The sequence below is a fragment of the Cervus elaphus genome, chromosome 26 (assembly GCF_910594005.1).
Source record: "Cervus elaphus chromosome 26, mCerEla1.1, whole genome shotgun sequence".
NCBI classification, from domain to species: Eukaryota; Metazoa; Chordata; class Mammalia; order Artiodactyla; family Cervidae; genus Cervus; species Cervus elaphus.
The window spans coordinates 26,325,304-26,346,695 of record NC_057840.1 but is presented as its reverse complement, the minus strand read 5'-3'; the positions used below and the strand labels follow the sequence as shown (position 1 = coordinate 26,346,695).

The 21,392-nt window shown below is 40.9% G+C and overlaps 2 protein-coding genes across 11 annotated transcripts in view; one reads left to right on the top strand and one right to left on the bottom strand.

Annotated features, from left to right (window-relative positions):
• ADGRG6 (adhesion G protein-coupled receptor G6) overlaps positions 1 to 21,392 on the bottom strand; it is a 153,908-nt gene that overhangs the window by 108,311 nt on the left and 24,205 nt on the right. The window lies entirely within an intron of this gene.
• LOC122684528 (myosin-8-like) lies at positions 468 to 18,973 on the top strand. 2 transcript variants are annotated; one of them, XM_043888678.1, is made up of 3 exons: positions 468 to 478; positions 10,405 to 10,408; positions 15,720 to 18,973. In XM_043888678.1, the coding sequence occupies exon 3, from the start codon at positions 15,834 to 15,836 to the stop codon at positions 18,843 to 18,845; it is 3,012 nt and encodes a 1,003-aa protein (XP_043744613.1). In that variant the 5' UTR covers positions 468 to 478; positions 10,405 to 10,408; positions 15,720 to 15,833; the 3' UTR covers positions 18,846 to 18,973. The 2 variants fall into 2 exon arrangements, with proteins under 2 accessions (XP_043744613.1, XP_043744614.1); XM_043888679.1 differs by lacking the exons at positions 468 to 478; positions 10,405 to 10,408 and adding an exon at positions 553 to 565 and having other exon boundaries at positions 15,783 to 18,973.

Below are 21,392 nucleotides of genomic sequence, written 5' to 3'. Positions count from 1 at the left end.
CACAGTGTCCAAGGCCACAGAGTTTTACTCAACAGCTTAACTGTGATTAGAATTTTGCTCTCCATTCACATTTCCAAGCAAGGGATAAACCAAGATTTTGATTTTTCCATTAAAAAAAGTGTTCATTAAGTTCTTACACTATGCTAGGCAACCCAATTAAAGCAGATGCTATTAATAACCCTGTTGACATAGGGAACTATATTCTCTATTCAGTGATAAACCACAATGGAAAAGAATGTGAAAAAGAATATATACATACATAACTGAATCAGTGTGCTATACAGAAAAAATTAACATAACACTATAAATCAACTATACCTTAATAAAATAAATTTTATTTGATTCTTAATAATGAGTAAGGATATATTCTTTTGACTGTTTTCTTCATATATCCAAGGTTTTGTTTTACATGATGTACAAGTGAGCACCTATGACTATACACTCTAATCTTATTTAACTATAAATGCATTCATGTTCAGTCATACTTGACTCTTTTTGACCTTATGGACTACAACCCACCCGGTTCCTCTGTCCATGGGATTTTCCAGGCAAGAATACTGGAGTAGTTGCCATTTCCTCCTCCAGGGGATCTTCCCAACCCAGAGATCAAACTGTCTCCTGCAGTGCAGACAGATTCTTTATTGTTTGATTCATCCTAGAAGCCCACTATAAGCATACTTCTAAATTCTTACAAGTGACCTTACTATCATTATAACCTCCTACAGTTAACAGAGGAGCCCGGTGGGCTACAGTCCACGGGGTCGCAAAGAGTCAGACAGAACTGAGCTCACACAAACATAGTTGAATGCATACATTGGGAATTGAATAATACAGGGTTATTCACAAACAAGGAGACTTGTACACCGTAGATAATCAAGAAGTATTTGGCAATATACAAATTGCCACAGATGAATATTTACTCTCAGGAATACATCTGCATTTCATACTGTCTTCCTTGCAAAGTAACTTGCAGCAAATGTTGGTACTTAAGCATAACTACACTTAACTCCCACTTCTAATGTTTCTCTTTTCACAGATGTGTAGTTACTTACAGGAAAGACTACCTGGTCCCACTGACATATAAGCTACTGTTGAAATGCATTATTTATGGTTAACAAGATGTTAACTTTATTAAATGAGACTGCCTTAGCACTGCCTAACTCTGCATCTAATATTTGTCTGTAGGTCCAGAGCCAGAATTTCCAATGCGAACCACACCTGCAAAACACATGCATAAATAAAAATGTAACATAAGAGGGAATACTTACCCTGTTATGCTAAAAAGTAATACATGAGAATAAAAGCATAAAAAAGAAAAACCACCTGGTTTCTAAAGCTTCAGTGGTCTAAGGCAATCCAGAAACAATTATTTGGCATTAAATCTGGAGGGTTGTAATGAAAAGATTAAGTGGATAATTTCATAGTGGTTTTTATTTTGTACTTCTAGTAAAGTACACAATAATCCTTAAAGTCAAAACATCCCAGGAGCATGGACAGTCTTGAAGAAGGCCTGTTTGTGACTGCCAAGTGTGACAGAGCACTGCACGAACTTAGCTCTTGATATCACAAAAGGTTTCTGTTTTTCAACAAAAGACAAAGTCAGTAAGGATGTGGAATGACAAGGCTGGGTACTCAAGCAAAGGAGAAGAAAAGGAAAAGAACAGCCAAAGCTGGTCTTGGTGCTCATTCTCGGCACTGTGCAGGGAAAGAAGAGATTCTAATTTTAGTGTGGTTCTAGAAAGCTCTGAGATTAGCCCTTATATAAAAGTGCTTGATTGATAGTTCCCAAATCAAATTCTTAGTTTCAGCACCTCATGCCAACTTTTACTCTTTGCAGGTATCCAGCTTCTTTGAAAGCATTCACAATGTTGTTACAACACCAAGGCCAAAGGGCAGTTTACAGTCTAGAAGGGATTCTCTACCTGGCTGGTCCTTGCATAAGCTCCGAGGGGTCTATTAACCTCCAGTAAGTGATGTGAAAGTGTGTAGTGTGTACACGGCAAGTGGTCAGACTCTCAGTAGAGTCCCTGACTCAAAAATGTGAAGAACACTATTAACAAATACAAATGTTTAATATCCAAGGTTTATACAATAGCTAAGACACATTACAAATTAACAACTGTTCTGAATGTGAACATTTCAGTATATAGAGGTAAAATTCTTACATTAATTTAGAGAGTTGATACAACATCAGTTAAATCCAATGGGATGTGGACTGTGTTTGTGTCTATAGAGATGTGGGGTGGCGGGACTTGAAAAGTTTCTAAACCTTTTAGCTATTGAGAGATAAGTCTATTTATATTTAGGATACTTTCAAGTCTGTGTGTGTGTGGGGCTGGGTGGATGGGTGGATGGATGAATAGGTAGATGATAGGTGTTATTATCGAAATGACAAAAAATAATTTAAATGGCTCAATTACACACCAGATGAAATTAAGAATTATATTTAACTTCTTTAAGATTGTTTTAAGGATTATAGTGTATAAATCTAATGATGCTAATTATAACTGTTTATGAAGTGGTAATTGCCTTGAGAACTTTTCGTATTAAAATATCAAAGAAAATTAATTTAGATATTTTAAAGTTTTAAAGCTAACATGAATCTGATGATATATCAATGCAAAGCTTTTAAACATTATTTAAAGTATTTGCTTTAAATTTTTTAATTTATGGAATATGATAGTCTCATTTAGAGTCTTCATTAAGAATTAAGTTATTGAACTACAACCAAAGAAAATTAGATTTTTCTCAACATAGTTTAAGACACAGCCTTAATATTACTAAATTGTCATTCTGACAATGAATTTTTTATGCCCTGTATTTCTTTCATTTCAGTATAATGTCAAAGATACAGGGCATAAGAAATTCATTGTCAGAATATTTGTAATTTTCAACATAAAAATTATATTTAAATTCAGTGTCAGACAAGTATATAAAATTATCAGACATTAACTATTCACTAACAGTGATATCACTAACAGTGATAATAACACTAACTAAAATATTCGTTTCATGTAAGTCCATAGGGATCCCTCCTGAGATGCTCTGGAAAGCGGTAGAAAGCCACATCCCTCAGGTAGGCAAGTACCTACTAACGCATGGGAGGGCAGAGTCAAGCTGAGCATGCCCAGTTATGCCTTCCATAGACTGCCAATCATTTAAATCCAGCAATAAAGTCAGCTTGGAGCTCCCTTCACAGGGAGGAACCATCAAAAGAAAGAGATGTTTCTCCCCAACATACGCTGTTGCCATTTTCCTGGGTGGTTGTGGTTTCATTGCTTGAGTCATATTGCAACAACCAGAAGAGTTTATATAAGATTAAAACAGAACCACAATCTATTTTGTTTTAATTATAACTTCCAAAAGACCAAGTGCAAAATTCTTAAACTCTGATGCCATTTCAATATATCCAATAGATGGACATTTTATTCACTTTAAAAGCTGCAGGCTCTTTTTGGCTACATAGTAGCGAACTCACAAAGGATAAAAAGGTCTCTGAAATTTATTCAAAAAGGGGGGGAAAAAAAAGTCCCTACAGAGGCACCCCCTGGTGGAAGGGACATGGCACTGTTGGAAGCAGCCTGCCCAGCTGGTCCTGAAGCCCTCTGCACTTCAGCTGTCTCAGTCGCTCACCCTGACACTGGTCTCCAATGTCTCCATAGTCTAAAAGTACAGCATGACTCAGGGATGGAGGGGGTCGAATATGAAGCCACACTGTCTGAGGGTGCTTTCTCGCTAGCTCTTCTATCCATCTGAGCTTGGACAGTTTTAAGATGTCTCACAAATTCGGTTTTGCTCATCCACAGAACAATAATAATACCACTCCTCTGAAAAGACTGTCATAAAAGATGATAATATAAATGCCTATATATATATATATATATATATATATATATATATATATAGTTATACATCATGTCCAGCACAGTAACTTAGAACATGCCTCAATATGTATGTCTTGACTGTTACATTGTTAGTAGAATAGTATATTTGATTACCAGTAGCATACACTATAGCTGCTATGATGTAATAGGTGAACTATTTGAACCCAAAACTGAAGCTTCAGTTAAGGTAGTTGTTTTTCCTATCATATAAGACAGCAAAACATAAAATAGAGAACCTTTAAGTAGTCCCCAACTACAGTCTTATCTGTAAGTATAATAAAACTAGTTATGAGGAGGAATTTGCACTTTCTGAACTACTCTTTAGAGCAAAGTCAGTCTTACAACAAAGCTATAACATGCACATTGTTTCAGAGATAATTAACCAGGTGTTTTGTGCCAGTATGTCCCAGCCATCTACTTCCTCCCCAAAAAGGAAAATAGCAGCAACGCTGTCCTCCAGTGGAGCTTGAGTCAAATCCATAAATTTAGTCTGCTGTGATGTCTTTCTCCCGAGAGAAGTCTGAGCAGCAGTGCAGGGAAGGGCAGACAGCGGCCTTGCTATCACCCAGAAAGGAGGGGAAAGACATCATGAAAGTCTCTCTGAGTAACACACACAACTGTGACTAATGTATTAGTTGGCTGCTTTTTGTTCCTTCACATTTACAAAATTATATGGTCACTCCAGTTCCCGAGCTCTTAAAGGCTGGTTAGAATCCTCCAAGGAAACTTCCAACCTGGGTCTGTCTTGACGTCCCACCTTTGTGGTCTCTGAGAGTATCACATGTTCTTGAGGTTGTGTTCTTCCTCAGCCTCCAAGAAATACTCTTGGGTTTTCTCCTTATTCATTAAGTTTGCTTTTATTACTACCTTCTCTGATTGTTTTCCCTTCTCTTTCCGTACATTTTGCTCAGCTCAAAGGTTTCTTTTCTTTTCCCCTGATAGTCTAAGTCATGTCCAACTCTTTGAGACCCCATGTACTATATATTCCATAGAATTCTCCAGGCCAGAATACTGGAGTGGGTAGCCTTTCCCTTTTCCAGAGGATCTTCCCAACCCAGGGATTGAACCCAGGTGGCTCCTGCATTGCGGGCGGATTATTTATCAGCTGAGCCACAAGGGAAGCCAAGAATACAGGAGAGGGTAGCCTATCCCTTCTCCAGAGGATCTTAATGACCCAGGAGTCAAACTGGGGTCTCCTGCATTGCAGATTCTTTACCAACTGAACTACAGACTAGTTCCAAATTGGGAAAGGAATACATCAAGGTTGCATATTGTCACTCTGCTTACTTAACTTACATGCAGAGTACATCATGCTGAGCTAGATGAAGCACAAGCTGGAATCATGATTGCTGGGAGAAATATCAATAACCTCAGATACACAGATGTCACCATCCTTATGGCAGAAAGTGAAGAACTAAAGAGCCTCTTGTTGAAAGTGAAAGAGGAGAGTGAAAAAGTTGGCTTAAAACTCGACATTCAGAAAACTAAGATCATGGCATCTGGTCCCATCACTTCATGGCAAATAGATGGGGAAACTGGAAACAGTGAAAGACTTTACTTTTTGGGAGTTCCAAATTCACTGCAGATGGTGATTGCAGCCATGAAATTAAAAGACGCTTGCTCCTTGGAAGAAAAGCTATGACCAACTTAGACAGCATATTAAGAGGTAGAGACATTACTTTGCCAACAAAAGCCCGTCTAGTCAAAGCCATGGTTTTTCCTGTAGTCATGTATGGATGTGAGAGCTGGACTATAAAGAAAGCTGAGCACCAAAGAACTGATGCTTTTGAACTGTGGTGTTGGAGAAGACTCTTGAGAGTCCTTTGGACAGCAAGGAGATCAAACCAGTCAATCCTAAAGGAAATCACTCCTGAATATTCATTGGAAGGACTGCTGCTGAAGCTGTAACTCCAATACTTTGGCCCTAATGCAAAAAACTGACTCATTAGAAAAGATCCTGATGCTGAGCAAGCTTGAAGGCAGCAGGAGAAGGGGATGACAGACGATGAGATGGTTGGATGGCATCACCAATTCGATGGACATGAGTTTGAGCAAGCTCTGGGAGTTGGTGATGGACAAGGAAGCCCGGCATGTTGCAGTCCATGGGTTGCAAAGAGTCAGACACGACTGAGCAAGTGAACTGAACTGAACTGATAGTCTCATCTTTGAAATTTCATTGCACTTTAGGTTGTGTCCTCCATGTAAATAATTCCCAAATCTGCATCTCCATTCTTCACCTCTGTCCCATTCGCTGGTTCTCCATTTGTGGCTCCAGATGGACACAAGCACCTGCTCCCACAATGATACCCTCGAGACCCTTTTCTCCCCCATGAGCTTCCCGTTTCAATTAAAGGCAACTCTGTCCTCCCAGGAGCTGATTTCTCACTACATCTGCCCTAGACCACAACTTTTCTCACCTAGACTTTTTATCCTTCCCTTCTCTTTTCTAATCCTTCCTTCCCACCATAACCAAACTAACAGTTATGAAACAAAGCTCATTATCATGTCCATCTTTATTTAAAAAATAAAAAAAGTTTGCAAAAGAAATTAGGTGTCCACCAAAGCCCAAACATATGAACCTGAAATTCAAGTTCCTCCATTCCCTAACATGGATTTCTGATTGTTTTTCCTCAATACCGTCCTCCAATCAGCTATAGGAAAGGACAGTATTTGCCCTGTAGCCTCTGACACATGTCTTTTGCTAACTCTGCATTAGTTCTTTCCTCCAACAGAATTATACAATACAGGCACACCTTGGAGATATTGTGGGTTTGGTTCCAGACCACTGCAGTAAAGTGAAATATTGCAATAGAGTAAATTACATGAATTTTTTTGTTTCCCAGTGCATATAAAAGTTATGTTCACACTGTACTGCAGTATATTATGCATACAACAGTATTATGTCTAAAAAAACACAATGCACATACCTTAATTTAAAAATACTTTATTGATTAAAAAATGCTAACCATCATTTGAGCTTTCAGTGAGTTATCATTTTTTTACAATAGTAACATCAAAGATCACTGATCACAGATCACCATTATAAATATAATAATGATGAAAGAACTTGAAATTTTGTGAGAACCACCAAAATGTGACCCAGAGACACTAAGTGAGCAAATGTTTTTGCGACAATGATGCCACGGGCCAGGAAGACTTGCTCAGTGCAAAGTTGCCAAAAACCTTCAATTTGTCAAAAACACAGTATCTGTGGAGTACAATAAAGTTAAATGCAATAAAATGAGGTGTGCCTATATAAATGTAACAGATAAATTCTTTTCCAGATGTATTTATGTCCATCACAAATCACCTTCAATATGACTTTCAAAAGAATCTCCTACTCTGGTTGTTTTCCTCTAACATATATTATTTTGAATTTCATTTGATTACTTTCGTAAGGAGCTTGCCTGGTGGCTCAGACAGTAAAGAATCTGCCTGCAATGTAAGAGACCTGGCTTCAATACCTGGGTCAGGAAGATCCCCTGGAGAAGGAAATGGTTACCCGCTCCAGTATTCTGGCCTGGAGAATTCCATGGACAAAGGGCTGTCAAGCTAATCTTATTTCATACGCCCAAGTCCCTCCCCGTGTATATTAAAGTATATTTATGAAAAACAGTAAACCTTTGAGTATGAAAGAGAAATAAGGTGTAACCAAAACAGTCACGGAATCACAGTCTTGGCAAGGAACCTTCAGGTTCATCACAGTTCATCATGATGTGAACTGTGACCCTCTGCTGGAACCCCCGATGGCACCCCTGCCAGACAAAGTTCTGGCTGCTGCCTGATTCTGCAGCAGGAGGAAGCTCATTTCTTTAGAGGATAGGACATTCCATTGTTGGCAGCTCTTATTGTTAGAAAGTTCTTCCTTACTCTGGGCCAAGACATACTTCCTGGTAACTTTCCCTCATTACTCCCAGCTCTAGTGCTACAAACATTTGGCCTTCTGTTATTCAGGACAGTTAGGTAATAGGATTCCTACAGTCTGTTAACGTTTGCAAAACCAGTGTATTGTTTTATGGGGCCCGGGATGGCATAGTCTGGATATATGTCATATGCTAACCAATGTCATATATGTCTATGCTGTCTGGTAATGTGGATTAGTTTTACCTTTCTTTTTTTACCACTTTCTTCCTTTAGCCAAACTTGCGGTTTTGATTCTATTGCCTACATGAAATGGCCTTTTTTTTCCTAGCTTCCCCACTGGATTATTTCTTCTACCTTCTGTCTTTCTGCTGCTGCTGCTAAGTCACGTCAGTTGTGTCCAACTCTGTGCGACCCCATAGACGGCAGCCCACCAGGCTCCCCCGTCCCTGGGATTCTCCAGGCAAGAACACTGGAGTGGGTTGCCATTTCCTTCTCCAATTCATGAAAGTGAAAAGGGAAAGTGAAGTCGCTCAGTCGTGTCCGACTCTTAGTGACCCCATGGACTGCAGCCTACCAGGCTCCTCTGTCCATGGGATTTTCCAGGCAAGAGTACTGGGGTGGGGTGCCATTGCCTTCTCCGTCTTTCTGCTACTGACCATATTTCTAGCATTTCAAGTTGAGAAGTCATACTTTGAGTCTCACTGTGGAAACATCTTAAAACTACCAGAGAACAGACAGCCGTACCCATTCATTGGGAGTTACTGGAAAATCCACTCTCCTCCCCCAGTCAACAATCTTGCATCATTAATTGGCAATAATTTATACCAGCTTTCTTTCAGCAAACACCATTAGTTTATAGATATATTGCCCCTTGAAAAAGATTAGCAAAAATCCAGTTGAATTAAGGGGAATGATAGTGTGGGCAGGGCACAGGATTGGAGACGGAAGGCCTGAATCAAGCCCTCCCTGCCTCAAAGACCCTAAGGTGATGATGGGCAAGTCAATTAACTTCTCTGCAGTTCAATTTCCTCATCCCTAAATAACAATAACAAACCACAGGTACCAGAGACATCTAACCTTCTTTCAGCCACACTGTAGCGTGACATGCGCATTTTTACCTTCATCCTCAAAAGATCTAAACAGTAAATACTGTTTCCAAGTTCCCAGGACCCAAAACCTAAAGATGATGAAGGTGAGTTAACAATCCAGTTGACCTGATTCCAACACCCACACTTGCACATAACACACACTAAAATAAGGAAAAAGAATTTTCTGATAATCAAGGCCTATCATATTTTAGGAGTCTAATGACATATGCAAACACTTAGTGAATAGTAAAATAGTTTAGAAGGGATAAAACCCTATCAAACCAACAGTGACTACGCTTGGTGATGAATTAAAATGAGTCATCATACAGTCCTCATTTTCTAGCCATCCGGGCCTCTCATTCTGTCTGAAGTTGTTTCCTGGGTGGGTCTAATCACTGAGACATTGATTACTTGACAAATTCAAGAAAGAAGATAACTTCACGTTGTCTCATTAATCAAGTCTTGTATCATATACTCTCTTTGCTGTGACATGGGAGGCAAATGACAGGATCATACTTTTCCAGTGTTATCACCATTCGGATGATGTAAGACTGTTCAAACACCTCTGAGTCGGGAGGTGAGTGCCAGGCTATTTTTATGCTCAGCAGACTTCCTAGTGTAGGTAGCTGGGATGGAAACTAGACAGCACACGGACACTCCCACTTGCTACACCTTCCAAGCATCTGGACAGAAGTCCTTCCCTGAAAGGTTTAAGAACTCCTATCGGCCTCTTCCTTGGGCCATAATCCTTCAGACCACACTATAGTTTTTCCCTTGTTTCTCTGGAGTGGGAGAGAAAGGGCCTCAGGGACATTTCTACTAAATCACATATACAGAGAAAGAAGGTCTGGATGAAACCCCAAAGATAAGAAAAGATGTACTGATATATAAAATAAACATTATCTTTATCTCTCTTGCAAAAGCTATCATTTCTTGGCTTGGTCAATAATTGTGTTTTATGGCCACACAACACCCAAGCTTCATAGCAAGATTTATGAGGAAAGGAAGTCATTTCCTCGAGAAACTGCCTTGGAATGAGGTAGCTCATTATCTAAGCCAGCAGAATGTCAACTCTGCTTAACCCAGACTTCCTTCACAAATGAGGCAAAAAACATCCTGGTTAAAAACATTCTAGTTTAGTGGAGAATAGAGAAAGGTCATCAGGCCAATATTCACATAATCTACTTTTATTAAAAATAAAAAACTTTCTATCTCTATGGAATGTCATCTAGTGCTTACATATGCTTACATTTCTTCATGAACTGAATTATAGATTAGTGAATTGAGATTATCACTAATATGCCAGAACATGCTACTACTCATCACTATGCTAGCAAGTTCAGTATTCGCATTTTTTTTCAAGGAAGGAAGGGAAGCTATTATATATTATAGAGATACAGTCATGCTATAAAGTAATCAACAAGGGGTAATCTACCCATGTGTTGACATTAAACTGTTACATTTACTGTTAGAAGAACTGAGTGCCAGGCCTGAATTTATATGCGCTTTCTCTTTTTCTGGAACTCCAATAATATATATTTTAGATTTGACAATATTTTGTTCTAAAGATCTGTATTTAATTTCCTCTTTGTAAAGCTCTCATTGACACAAAGTATCAATACGGTCCTGAATTGTAAAAATGCAGCTAACTTTTTTGAGACAACAACATTTCTTTGCATCTCATTAAAAGATGGCCTAACATATGACAAAAAAATTAACATGAAAACATGCCAAATTCCACAAGCTGTGAATTAAGTTGATTAGTTAATGGAGAGGGGGTGGGAAAACTAGTGACACATATTTTCCTACTTAGTCATAAGCACACTAAAAAAGAGAGAGGGAGAGAGGGGGAGAGCAATTTTTTAAAAAATAGAGCCGAGGGCAATAGTTTTCATGAACTTTTCTGTTCCATTAACCCTGCTAAGAGTGATCAATATTGTCGCTTTAAAATTGTCTTAAATATATACCAATTTAGATCTATAGTCTGTGAACACAGTGCATTTCAGAACAATTTTCATCTATGAAAATAAAACAAGGTTAAGTTAAAGACATTTCTAAAAAGTTTTCTTTTAGCATCCTTTTCAGAGGGTCATGTCATTGTTGGATTCCCACTGCATTTTCGTCATTGAGAGTGATGATTATACCAGCAAACACAGAACAGAAGAATCTTTTTTCATTTCTGACCCTGCAAGATGAGATCACAGAAAGCTCACACAAAGCCCATGGGCTGCAGGACATGTTTCACTGGGCCTAGAAAGACACAGCCCTCTTCACTGTGACTTTCTTTGAACTACAGGCTTTAAAGGAGCCGTAAGAGTTGAGGTGGGTGGGGGTGGAGGGAGGAAGAGAGGGAGGAACAGAGGCAAGAAGAAGAGGCAGTGTATCTTCTCAGAACAGAGGCATCGGGATGGCAAAAGTTAGGACTGAATGGGGAAACACTAAAAACTCCAGGACAATGGAAAAATATTAGCCTTTATTGAAAAAATTTTTTTTCTTTTCCTGTTATATCCACATCACTCACAGCATTTCTGACCTCAACTTCAAAGGAGACTGGGCTTCATCAGTGACTTTCAGGCAAAGACAAGTTTTGCTTCTGTCCTGCCATGGGAAAAGCTGTTGATCAACCCTTGTTACATAAATGAAGCTCAAAACACTCTTTTTGAAAATAATTCTCAAATGTCTTTACACGGGCAAGAACTCCATGCTTTAAAAAATATTGTGCTACAGTTCCTCTGACATATAACAAATTGAAAATTTACTTTTCAAGATACAAAGAACATGTTTTTATACTCTAGTAATAAAAACGGAAACAGTAAGTTGTAAATTCCTTCTCCTCAAAACCCCAAATGGAAGCCCATTAGGGAAAAAGGCATATAAACTGTTTTCAACTTTCAGCCCACTGAATGCATTCAATACTACATGGTTGTAAGAGATCAAATCTGTCTTCTCAAGCATATTTTGTTTCTTTTCCTGTGGGGAAAAGGCAAGGTATCAAATATCATCTGTTTCTTGATGCTGAACAGAATATAGAAAACCCTGACTCCAAAAATGGATCTGGTGACCTGGTTATAATGACACTAAGGGTTAGGGGAAGACCTTTTCTTAATATGGTTTTCATGATTAATGAATGATATTACCGTATTTACTCCCACATCTTTCCGGCTTGCAGAAGCCCCCCTGTCTTGAGAATACCATCAAGAAAAAAATGTTTTCACCACCTAATTTCTAACCTCCCCTTACCCTGTTTTTCTGCTTATTAAAAAAAAAAAAATGCAGTGGCAAATAAAAAAAAAATTTCTTTCAGCAGAACATTTTTTTTTTCCTTTTCAGGACCTGTTAAAGACTAAAATAAAGGAGCCAACAGCTGCTGGCGATGGTCTGCAGTGAAGAGTGAAGTTCAAGAGCAGCACTTGCATACCTAGCCTTCGCATGCCCGTCCCCTACCATCTCTTTTCCTACCCTCTTCCCGTTATAGTGGCAGATTGGTGGCAGATGTATGACTATCACAAACTTATGGGAGGAATAACAAAGCTTAAGGAGTAAACTGGAAATTCCTCAGCAACCTAAGCAGTAAAAGCACCAATGTTTAAATGAAAAAGAAACTTTCAGCACAAAAACACCTTTCCACCACCTCCAGGGTCCTATTCTTTACCCTTTGTGTGGATCACAACAGCAATGACGGGGATGGCAGCTTTCTACAAATAACAGTTATTCACTGAAATAAAGAGGAAACACTGGAAATTGTAGAGTAAGGTCACTGTTAGAATTTTTATTTTATTAACTATCATGAGAAATGTCATGGATTTATAAAAATAGATGTTAAACGTTGCAGCAGATGGCTGATGCCCAAAAGTTGCATGCTTATGTCATCACTTACTTCCCTTTCAAAAGTGAAAACATTAGAGGAGAAAAAGGAATATTACATTGAAATGATTTTTGAGCACAAACATTCTCTTTATGCCACTTTAAGCTATTAATAGGTTATTAAGATAAACAAGCAAACAACATTTGGAAAGGAAAAACAACTGCTAATGAGACATGCACGTTACTGCACTAACCCCGGAAAAGTCTTCTCAATTGGTGGTTTTCCCTAAAGTTCATTTTTAAGATCCTTGGTTGAAATAAAATATTATTTTTCAAAATAATATTTACTTGGTGAATAACTATTCACCCTGCTAAAAATTATAGCAAACACTTCATTGGTACTTTCCAGGAGATCAGGCTCTGCTAAATATGTTACATGGATTCTTTTACTGAATTGCCACAATGACCCTAGGAAGTAGGAACTATGGTGACTTCATTCCACAGAGAAGTAACTTTTCCCGAGGCCACATCCCTGGTACACAAGCAGGAGGACCAGTATTTCCAACTCACAGTTTGTCTTCAGAGCCCATGTACTGAACCATTGCACTCTCCCATCTCAGGCAGTCAACATGAGGGATGCGGATATCAACAAGAACAAATGCTAGATAGACTCCTTGGATACATCAAGGAAAAAAAAGGAAATTTAATTAACCAGAATTTCAACTGCAATGAATGAGTTAAAACAGTGGACCTCAAACTTTAGCCTGCGTGGGAATCGCTTTGGAGGGCTTGTTTACAGGTAAACTGCTGGACCCCACACCCAGAGTTTCTGAGTCAGCAGGCAAGGGGCCCAAGAATGTACATTTCTCCCAAGTTCCCAGATGATACTGATAGTGTTTGGCCCCGAACCAGATCGCACGCTAATTACCACTGGTATAAAACATCATCCTGGTGATACTTTGATTGAAACATAAGGGGCGAATTTTTTGAGTACTGTTACTGAATGAAAATCAGGCATATAATAAATACCTAGCCTGACTCCTGCTTAAGGAGATGAGGTAAATTTAATCAGAAAAGGATGGGCATGTGAGGGTGTGTGACTCTTCATAGCCTCTGCTTGTTTGGTATCTGTGGGCCGTTTAGGGATCTGTGGTGGTGGTGGGTTAGTTGATAAGTCATGTCTGACTCTTGCGATCCCATGGACTGTAGCCTGCTAAGGCTCCTCTGTCTATGGGATTAGCCAGGCAAGCATACTGGAAGTGATTGCCATTTCCTTCTCCAGGGGATCTCCCTAACCCAGGGATCAAACCCTGCTCTCCTGCATTGCAGGCAGATTCTTCATCAACTGAGCCACCAGGGAAGCCCTTGGGGATCTACTTCTCACATTAATTAACGAACTGGCACTAGGAGCCAGAAGAACTATGTGCTGGTTCTTATACTACACAACTATGATTAAATATTCAATTCAGTCTCCTCTGGAACACAGGAACAATAATTCCCTCCCTTTTTAAATTTTTCTTAAATGCACCAAAAAGCAATGTACAAAATAAAGCAGCATTACTGAGACACTGATTTAATTTGATTTAATACTACCGCACAATTGAACTCATCTCACACGCTAGTAAAGTAATGCTCAAAATTCTCCAAGCCAGGCTTCAGCAATACGTGAACCATGAACTTCCAGATGTTCGAGCTGGTTGTAGAAAAGGCAGAGGAACCAGAGATAAAATTGCCAACGTCCGCAGAATCATCGAAAAAGCAAGAGAGTTCCAGAAAAACATCTATTTCTGCTTTATTGACTATTCCAAAGCCTTTGACTGTGTGGATCACAATAAACTGTGGGAAATTCTCAAAGAGATGGGCATACCAGACCACCTGACCTGCCTCTTGAGAAACCTGTATGCAGGTCAGGAAGCAACAGTTAGAACTGGACATGGAACAGCAGACTGGTTCCAAATAGGAAAAGGAGTATGTCAAGGCTGTATATTGTCACCCTGCTTATTTAATTTATATGCAGAGCATATCATGAGAAACGCTGGGCTGGAGGAAGCACAAAGTGGAATCAAGATTGTCGGGAGAAATATCAACAACCTCAGATATGCAGATGACACCACCCTTATGGCAGAAAGTGAAGAAGAACTAAAGAGCCTCTTGATGAAAGTGAAAGAGGAGAGTGGAAAAGTTGCCTTAATACTCAACATTCAGAAAACTAAGATCATGGCATCCGGTCCCATCACTCCATGGCAAATAGATGGGGAAACAGTGGAAACAGTGGCTGACTTTATTTTTCTGGGCTCCAAAATCACTGCAGATGGTGATTGCAGCCGTGAAATTAAAAGATGCTTACTCCTTGTAAGGAAAGTTATGACCAACCTAGATGGCATATTAAAAAGCAGAGACATTACTTTGCCAACAAAGGTCTGTCTAGTCAAGGCTATGGTTTTTCCAGTAGTCATGTATGGATGTGAGAGTTGGACTATAAAGAAAGCTGAGCGCCGACAAATTGATGCTTTTGAACTGTGGTATTGAAGACTCTTGAGAGTCCCTTGGACTTCAAGGAGATCCAACGAGTCCATCCTAAAGGAGATCGGTCCTGGGTGTTCATTGGAAGGACTGATGTTGAAGCTGAAACTCCAATACTCTGGCCACCTGATGCGAAGAGCCGACTCACTGGAAAAGACCCTGATGCTGGGAAAGATTGAGGGCAGCAGAAGGGGACGACAAAGGATGAGATGGTTGGATGGCATCACTGACTCAATGGACATGGGTTTGAGTAAACTTCAGGAGTTGGTGATGGACAGGGAGGCCTGGCATGCTGCGATTCATGGGGTCACAAAGAGTCGGACAAGATTGAGTGACTGAACTGAACTGAACTGAATCTCTAAATGTAGGACTTCTGTTTCTTTAGAGATTACTTTTTATACTGGTTTATGATTATTGATCCTAATGATGAGTCTGGATTAGAGCATATTTTAATTCAAAAATTTCCTAAAGAGAGACAATGAAAGTGGAAAAATTGAAAAGGAGTTTACCCTTATAAAAATAACTGACTTTTAGAGTTCAAGGAATCTCCCCTTAGGAAGCTGATGCCTTGGCTGATGCAGAGGAAAGGTGTGAGCAACTGATTAAGAACAAAATCCAGCTGGAGGCTAAGATCAAGGAGGTGACTGAGTGAGCCGAGGATGAGGAAGAGATGAATGCTGAGCTGACGGCCAAGAAGAGGAAACTGGAGGACGAATGTTCGGAACTGAAGAAAGACATAGATGACCTTGAGCTGACACTGGCCAAGGTTGAGAAGGAGAAACATGCCACAGAGAATAAGGTTAAAAACCTCACAGAAGAGATGGCCGGCCTGGATGAAGTCATAGCTAAGCTGACCAAGGAGAAAAAGGCCCTCCAGGAGGCCCATCAGCAGACCCTGGATGACCTGCAGGCAGAAGAGGACAAAGTCAACACCCTGAACAAAGCAAAAGCCAAGCTAGAGCAGCAAGTGGATGATCTTGAAGGGTCTCTGGAACAAGAAAAGAAACTTCGAATGGATCTAGAAAGAGCCAAGAGGAAACTGGAGGGTGACCTGAAATTGGCCCAAGAATCCATAGTAGATATAGAAAACGACAAACAGCAACTTGATGAGAAACTTAAAAAGAAAGAATTTGAAATCAGCAATCTGCTAAGCAAAATTGAAGATGAGCAGGCAGTAGAAATTCAACTACAGAAGAAGATCAAAGAGTTGCAGGCCCGCATCGAGGAGCTGGAGGAGGAGATCGAGGCCGAGCGCGCCTCCCGCGCCAAAGCAGAGAAGCAGCGCTCAGACCTCTCCCGGGAACTGGAGGAGATCAGCGAGCGGCTGGAAGAAGCCGGAGGGGCCACTTCCGCCCAGATTGAGATGAACAAGAGGCGCGAGGCCGAGTTCCAGAAGCTGCGCCGGGACCTGGAACAGGCCACGCTGCAGCACAAGGCCACGGCGGCCGCTCTTCGCAAGAAGCACACGGACAGTGTGGCCGAGCTGGGGGAGCAGATCGACAACCTGCAGAGGGTCAAGCAGAAGCTGGAGACGGAGAAGAGCGAGATGAAGATGGAGATCGACGACCTCAGCAGTAACGCAGAGACCGTTGCCAAAGCCAAGGGAAACCTTGAAAAGATGTGTCGCACTCTAGAAGATCAAGTGAGTGAACTTAAGACAAAAGAGGAGGAGCAGCAGCGGCTGATCAACGACCTGACAGCTCAGAGAGCGCGTCTGCAGACGGAAGCCGGTGAATATTCCCGACAACTGGATGAGAAGGATGCTTTGGTCTCTCAGCTTTCAAGGACCAAGCAAGCATCTACTCAGCAGATTGAGGAACTGAAACGTCAGCTAGAGGAAGAAACTAAAGCCAAGAACGCCCTGGCCCACGCCCTGCAGTCCTCCCGCCACGACTGTGACCTGCTGCAGGAACAGTACCAGGAGGAGCAGGAGGGCAAGGCCGAGCTGCAGAGGGCGCTGTCCAAGGCCAACAGTGAGGTGGCCCAGTGGAGGACCATGTACGAGACGGACGCCGTCCAACGCACTGAGGAGCTGGAGGAGGCCAAGAAGAAGCTGGCCCAGCGTCTGCAGGAAGCCGAGGAACACGTAGAAGCGGTGAATGCCAAATGTGCCTCCCTTGAGAAGACCAAGCAGCGGCTCCAGAATGAGGTTGAGGACCTCATGCTCGACGTGGAGAGGTCCAATGCTGCCTGCGCGGCTCTCGATAAGAAGCAGAGGAACTTTGACAAGGTCCTATCAGAATGGAAACAGAAGTATGAGGAAACTCAGGCTGAACTTGAGGCCTCCCAGAAGGAGTCCCGCTCTCTCAGCACTGAGCTGTTCAAAGTCAAGAATGCCTATGAGGAGTCCCTGGACCAACTTGAAACCCTAAAGAGAGAAAACAAGAACTTGCAGCAGGAGATTTCCGACCTCACTGAGCAGATTGCTGAGGGAGGGAAGCAAATCCATGAACTGGAAAAAATAAAGAAGCAAGTGGAACAAGAGAAATGTGAGATCCAGGCTGCTTTAGAGGAAGCAGAGGCATCTCTTGAACATGAAGAGGGAAAGATCCTGCGTATCCAGCTGGAGTTGAACCAGGTCAAGTCTGAAGTGGACAGGAAAATTGCTGAAAAAGATGAAGAAATCGAACAGCTGAAGAGGAACCACATTAGAGTTGTGGAGACCATGCAGAGCACATTGGATGCTGAGATCAGGAGCAGGAATGATGCCCTGAGAGTCAAGAAGAAGATGGAGGGAGATCTCAATGAAATGGAGATCCAGCTGAACCATGCCAATCGCTTGGCTGCAGAGAGCTTGAGGAACTACAGGAACACCCAAGGAATCCTGAAGGATACCCAGCTCCACCTGGATGATGCTCTTTGGGGCCAGGAGGACCTGAAGGAGCAGCTGGCGATCGTGGAGCGCAGAGCCAACCTGCTGCAGGCTGAGATCGAGGAGCTGCGGGCCACCCTGGAGCAGACGGACAGGAGCAGGAAGATCGCAGAGCAGCAGCTCCTGGATGCCAGTGAGCGCGTCCAGCTCCTGCACACCCAGAACACCAGCCTGATCAACACAAGGAAGAAACTGGAGAATGATGTTTCACAACTCCAGAGTGAAGTGGAAGAAGTAATTCAAGAATCACGCAATGCAGAAGACAAAGCCAAGAAGGCCATCACTGATGCGGCCATGATGGCTGAGGAGCTAAAGAAGGAGCAGGACACCAGTGCCCACCTGGAGCGGATGAAGAAGAACCTGGAGCAGACGGTGAAGGACCTGCAGCACCACCTGGACAAGGCTGAGCAGCTGGCCCTGAAGGGCGGGAAGAAGCAGATCCAGAAGCTGGAGGCCAGGGTATGTGAACTTGAAGGAGAGGTTGAAAGTGAGCAGAAACGTAATGCTGAGGCTATTAAAGGTTTACGGAAACATGAGAGAAGAGTAAAGGAGCTCACCTACCAGACTGAGGAAGACCGCAAGAATGTACTCAGGTTGCAGGACCTGGTAGATAAATTACAAGCGAAGGTGAAATCATACAAGAGACAAGCTGAGGAGGCTGAGGAACAATCCAACACTAATCTCGCCAAACTCCGCAAGCTCCAACACGAGCTGGAGGAGGCCGAGGAACGGGCTGACATTGCCGAGTCTCAGGTCAACAAGCTGCGGGTGAAGAGCCGGGAGATTCACACAAAAGTCAGTGCGGAGTGAATACACCTGCCTGCTGCTGCCAAGGGCCTAAAGAAATGCACAAAATGTGCTACTTTGGGTCACTTGCTTTGTGACATTTATTCTCTTAATGTTGAATAAATAAAAACCATAGTGAACTGAAAAAAAAATAAATAAAAAAATAACTGACTTTTAAACAATAAAATGAAGAGAGACTCGTTACACAGTCCTCTTGAGGAGAATGAATAGGAACAGAAGAAAAGGTGGGGTAACAATTTAAGCACAAGTACAAGAGTTCTGTTATTACACAGTTATCAAGAAAATGGAAATAAAAGCAAAAATAAACAAATGGGACCTAATTAAATTTAAAAGCTTTTGCACAATGAAGGAAACTATAAGCAAGGTGAAAACACAGCCTTCAGAATGGGAGAAAATAATAGCAAACGAAGCAATGGACAAAGAATTAATCTCAAAAATATACAAGCAGTTCATGCAGCTCAATTCCAGAAAAATAAATGACCCAATCAAAAAATGGGCCAAAGAACTAAACAGACATTTCTCCAAAGAAGACATACAGATGGCTAACAAACACATGAAAAGATGCTCAACATTACTCATTATCAGAGAAATGCAAATCAAAATCACAATGAGGTACCATCTCATGCCAGTCAGAATGGCTGCTATCAAAAAGTCTACAAACAATAAATGCTGGAGAGGGTGTGGAGAAAAGGGAACCCTCTTACACTGCTGGTGGGAATGCAAACTAGTACAGCCACTAAGGAGAACAGTGTGGCAATTCCTTAAAAAACTGGAAATAGAACTGCCATATGACCCAGCAATCCCACTGCTGGGCACACACACCGAGAAAACCAGAATTCAAAGAGACACATGTACCCCAATGTTCATCGCAGCACTGTTTACAATAGCCAGGACATGGAAGCAACCTTGATGCCCATTGGCAGACGAATGGATAAGAAAGCTGTGGTACATAAACACAATGGAATATTACTCAGCTATTAAAAAGGATACATTTGAATCAGTTCTAATGAGGTGGATGAAACTGGAGCCTATTATCAGAGTGAAGTAAGTCAGAAAGAAAAACACCAATACAGTGTATTAATGCATATATATGGAATTTAGAAAGACAGTAACAATGACCCTATATGCGAGATAGCAAAAGAGACACAAATGTAAAGAACAGACTTTTGGACTCTGTGGGAGAAGGCGAGGGTGGGATGATTTGAGAGAATAACATTGAAACATGTATATTATCAAGTGTGAAACAGATCTCCAGTCCAGGTTTGATGCATGAGACAGGGTGCTCGGGCCTGGTGCACTGGGATGACCCAGAGGGAGGGGATGGGGAGGGAGGCGGGAGGGAGGTTCAGGATGAGGAACACATGTACACCAATGGCTGATTCATGTCAGTGTATGGCAAAAGCCACTACAATATTGTAAAGTAATTAGCCTCCAATTAAAATAAATAAATTAATTTTTAAAAAAGGTAAGACATATTTCCTAGACATATCTAACAGCCTCGGAACTTTATTCTATGTCTGCACTAATAAAATCTGTTTCTTACTAGCAGTGATTTCCCATATTGTGTTCAGAAACAACATTTCCTAATATAAAAGGTGGACCTCACTTGCTAAATTTGAATTAGGGGATTTTTACAATTTAAACAGAAAGTTATTGTTACAATATTCCCAGTTCCTCCTAGTCCTCAAAGACTTATTAAAAACAGAAAACTAAATTCCTCTTTTTCTTGTCCTGTCATTATTTTAGTTGAGGCTGTGGCTCATTTGTTTCATCCTTTATTTTGTCAGGTTTTGAAAATTAAAACAATTAAAAAAAATAATCTCCCACTGGCAATTACATTACAACTGAAAAGAACTTAGTAAGAGTGAATACCCAAACAAAGTATTAGAGCAAGATGGAACACTAGTCTTTCATAACCAGACTGAGATGAGAAATTATAACTTTTATAATACTCATGATTTGGTACTGAATCATTAAATAATGTACGAAGACTTTTCTGCATGCCATCAGTTTCTGACAGGACGATCTATGTCAATTAATCTGAAAAAGATTCTTAACGTGGGAAGACTTCTAAATTAAAAACAAACGTATGCAAATATAAATCCCACAAGTGGACAAAAAGGGTTCACCAGCCCCCCCAATACACACACACACTCTCCTTTACCTTCACACAACCCGATTGATGGCCTTTTCTACAGATGTTTCTGTGATCATTTCAGCCATGAAGCCTCTGTTTCCACCTAATAAGTGAGTTTTGATAACAGATGATCTCAGTCTCACAGGATGAGCCTGTCTCTGCACCATTAATTTGAAAGAACAGGGAACAGTCAAGGGGTACATAAGAACAAAACAACTCTGTTCTGGACAAGGAATCAGCATTCAATGTGACACTCATCTTGAAACACATTCAAGACTCCCAAAAAAAGAGGAAGACAAAGAAGATGCTAAGAGCCCAAAAATGATGATAATATTGCATATTATAAATAATTAGGCTCAATGAGATATGACACTTATCTTTGCAATGGTATGTATAATAACCACATGATCAGT

Coding starts and splice junctions, on each gene's coding strand:
- LOC122684528 (XM_043888678.1), top strand. CDS start 15,834: ATGAATGCTGAGCTGACGGCCAAGAAGAGGAAACTGGAGGACGAATGT.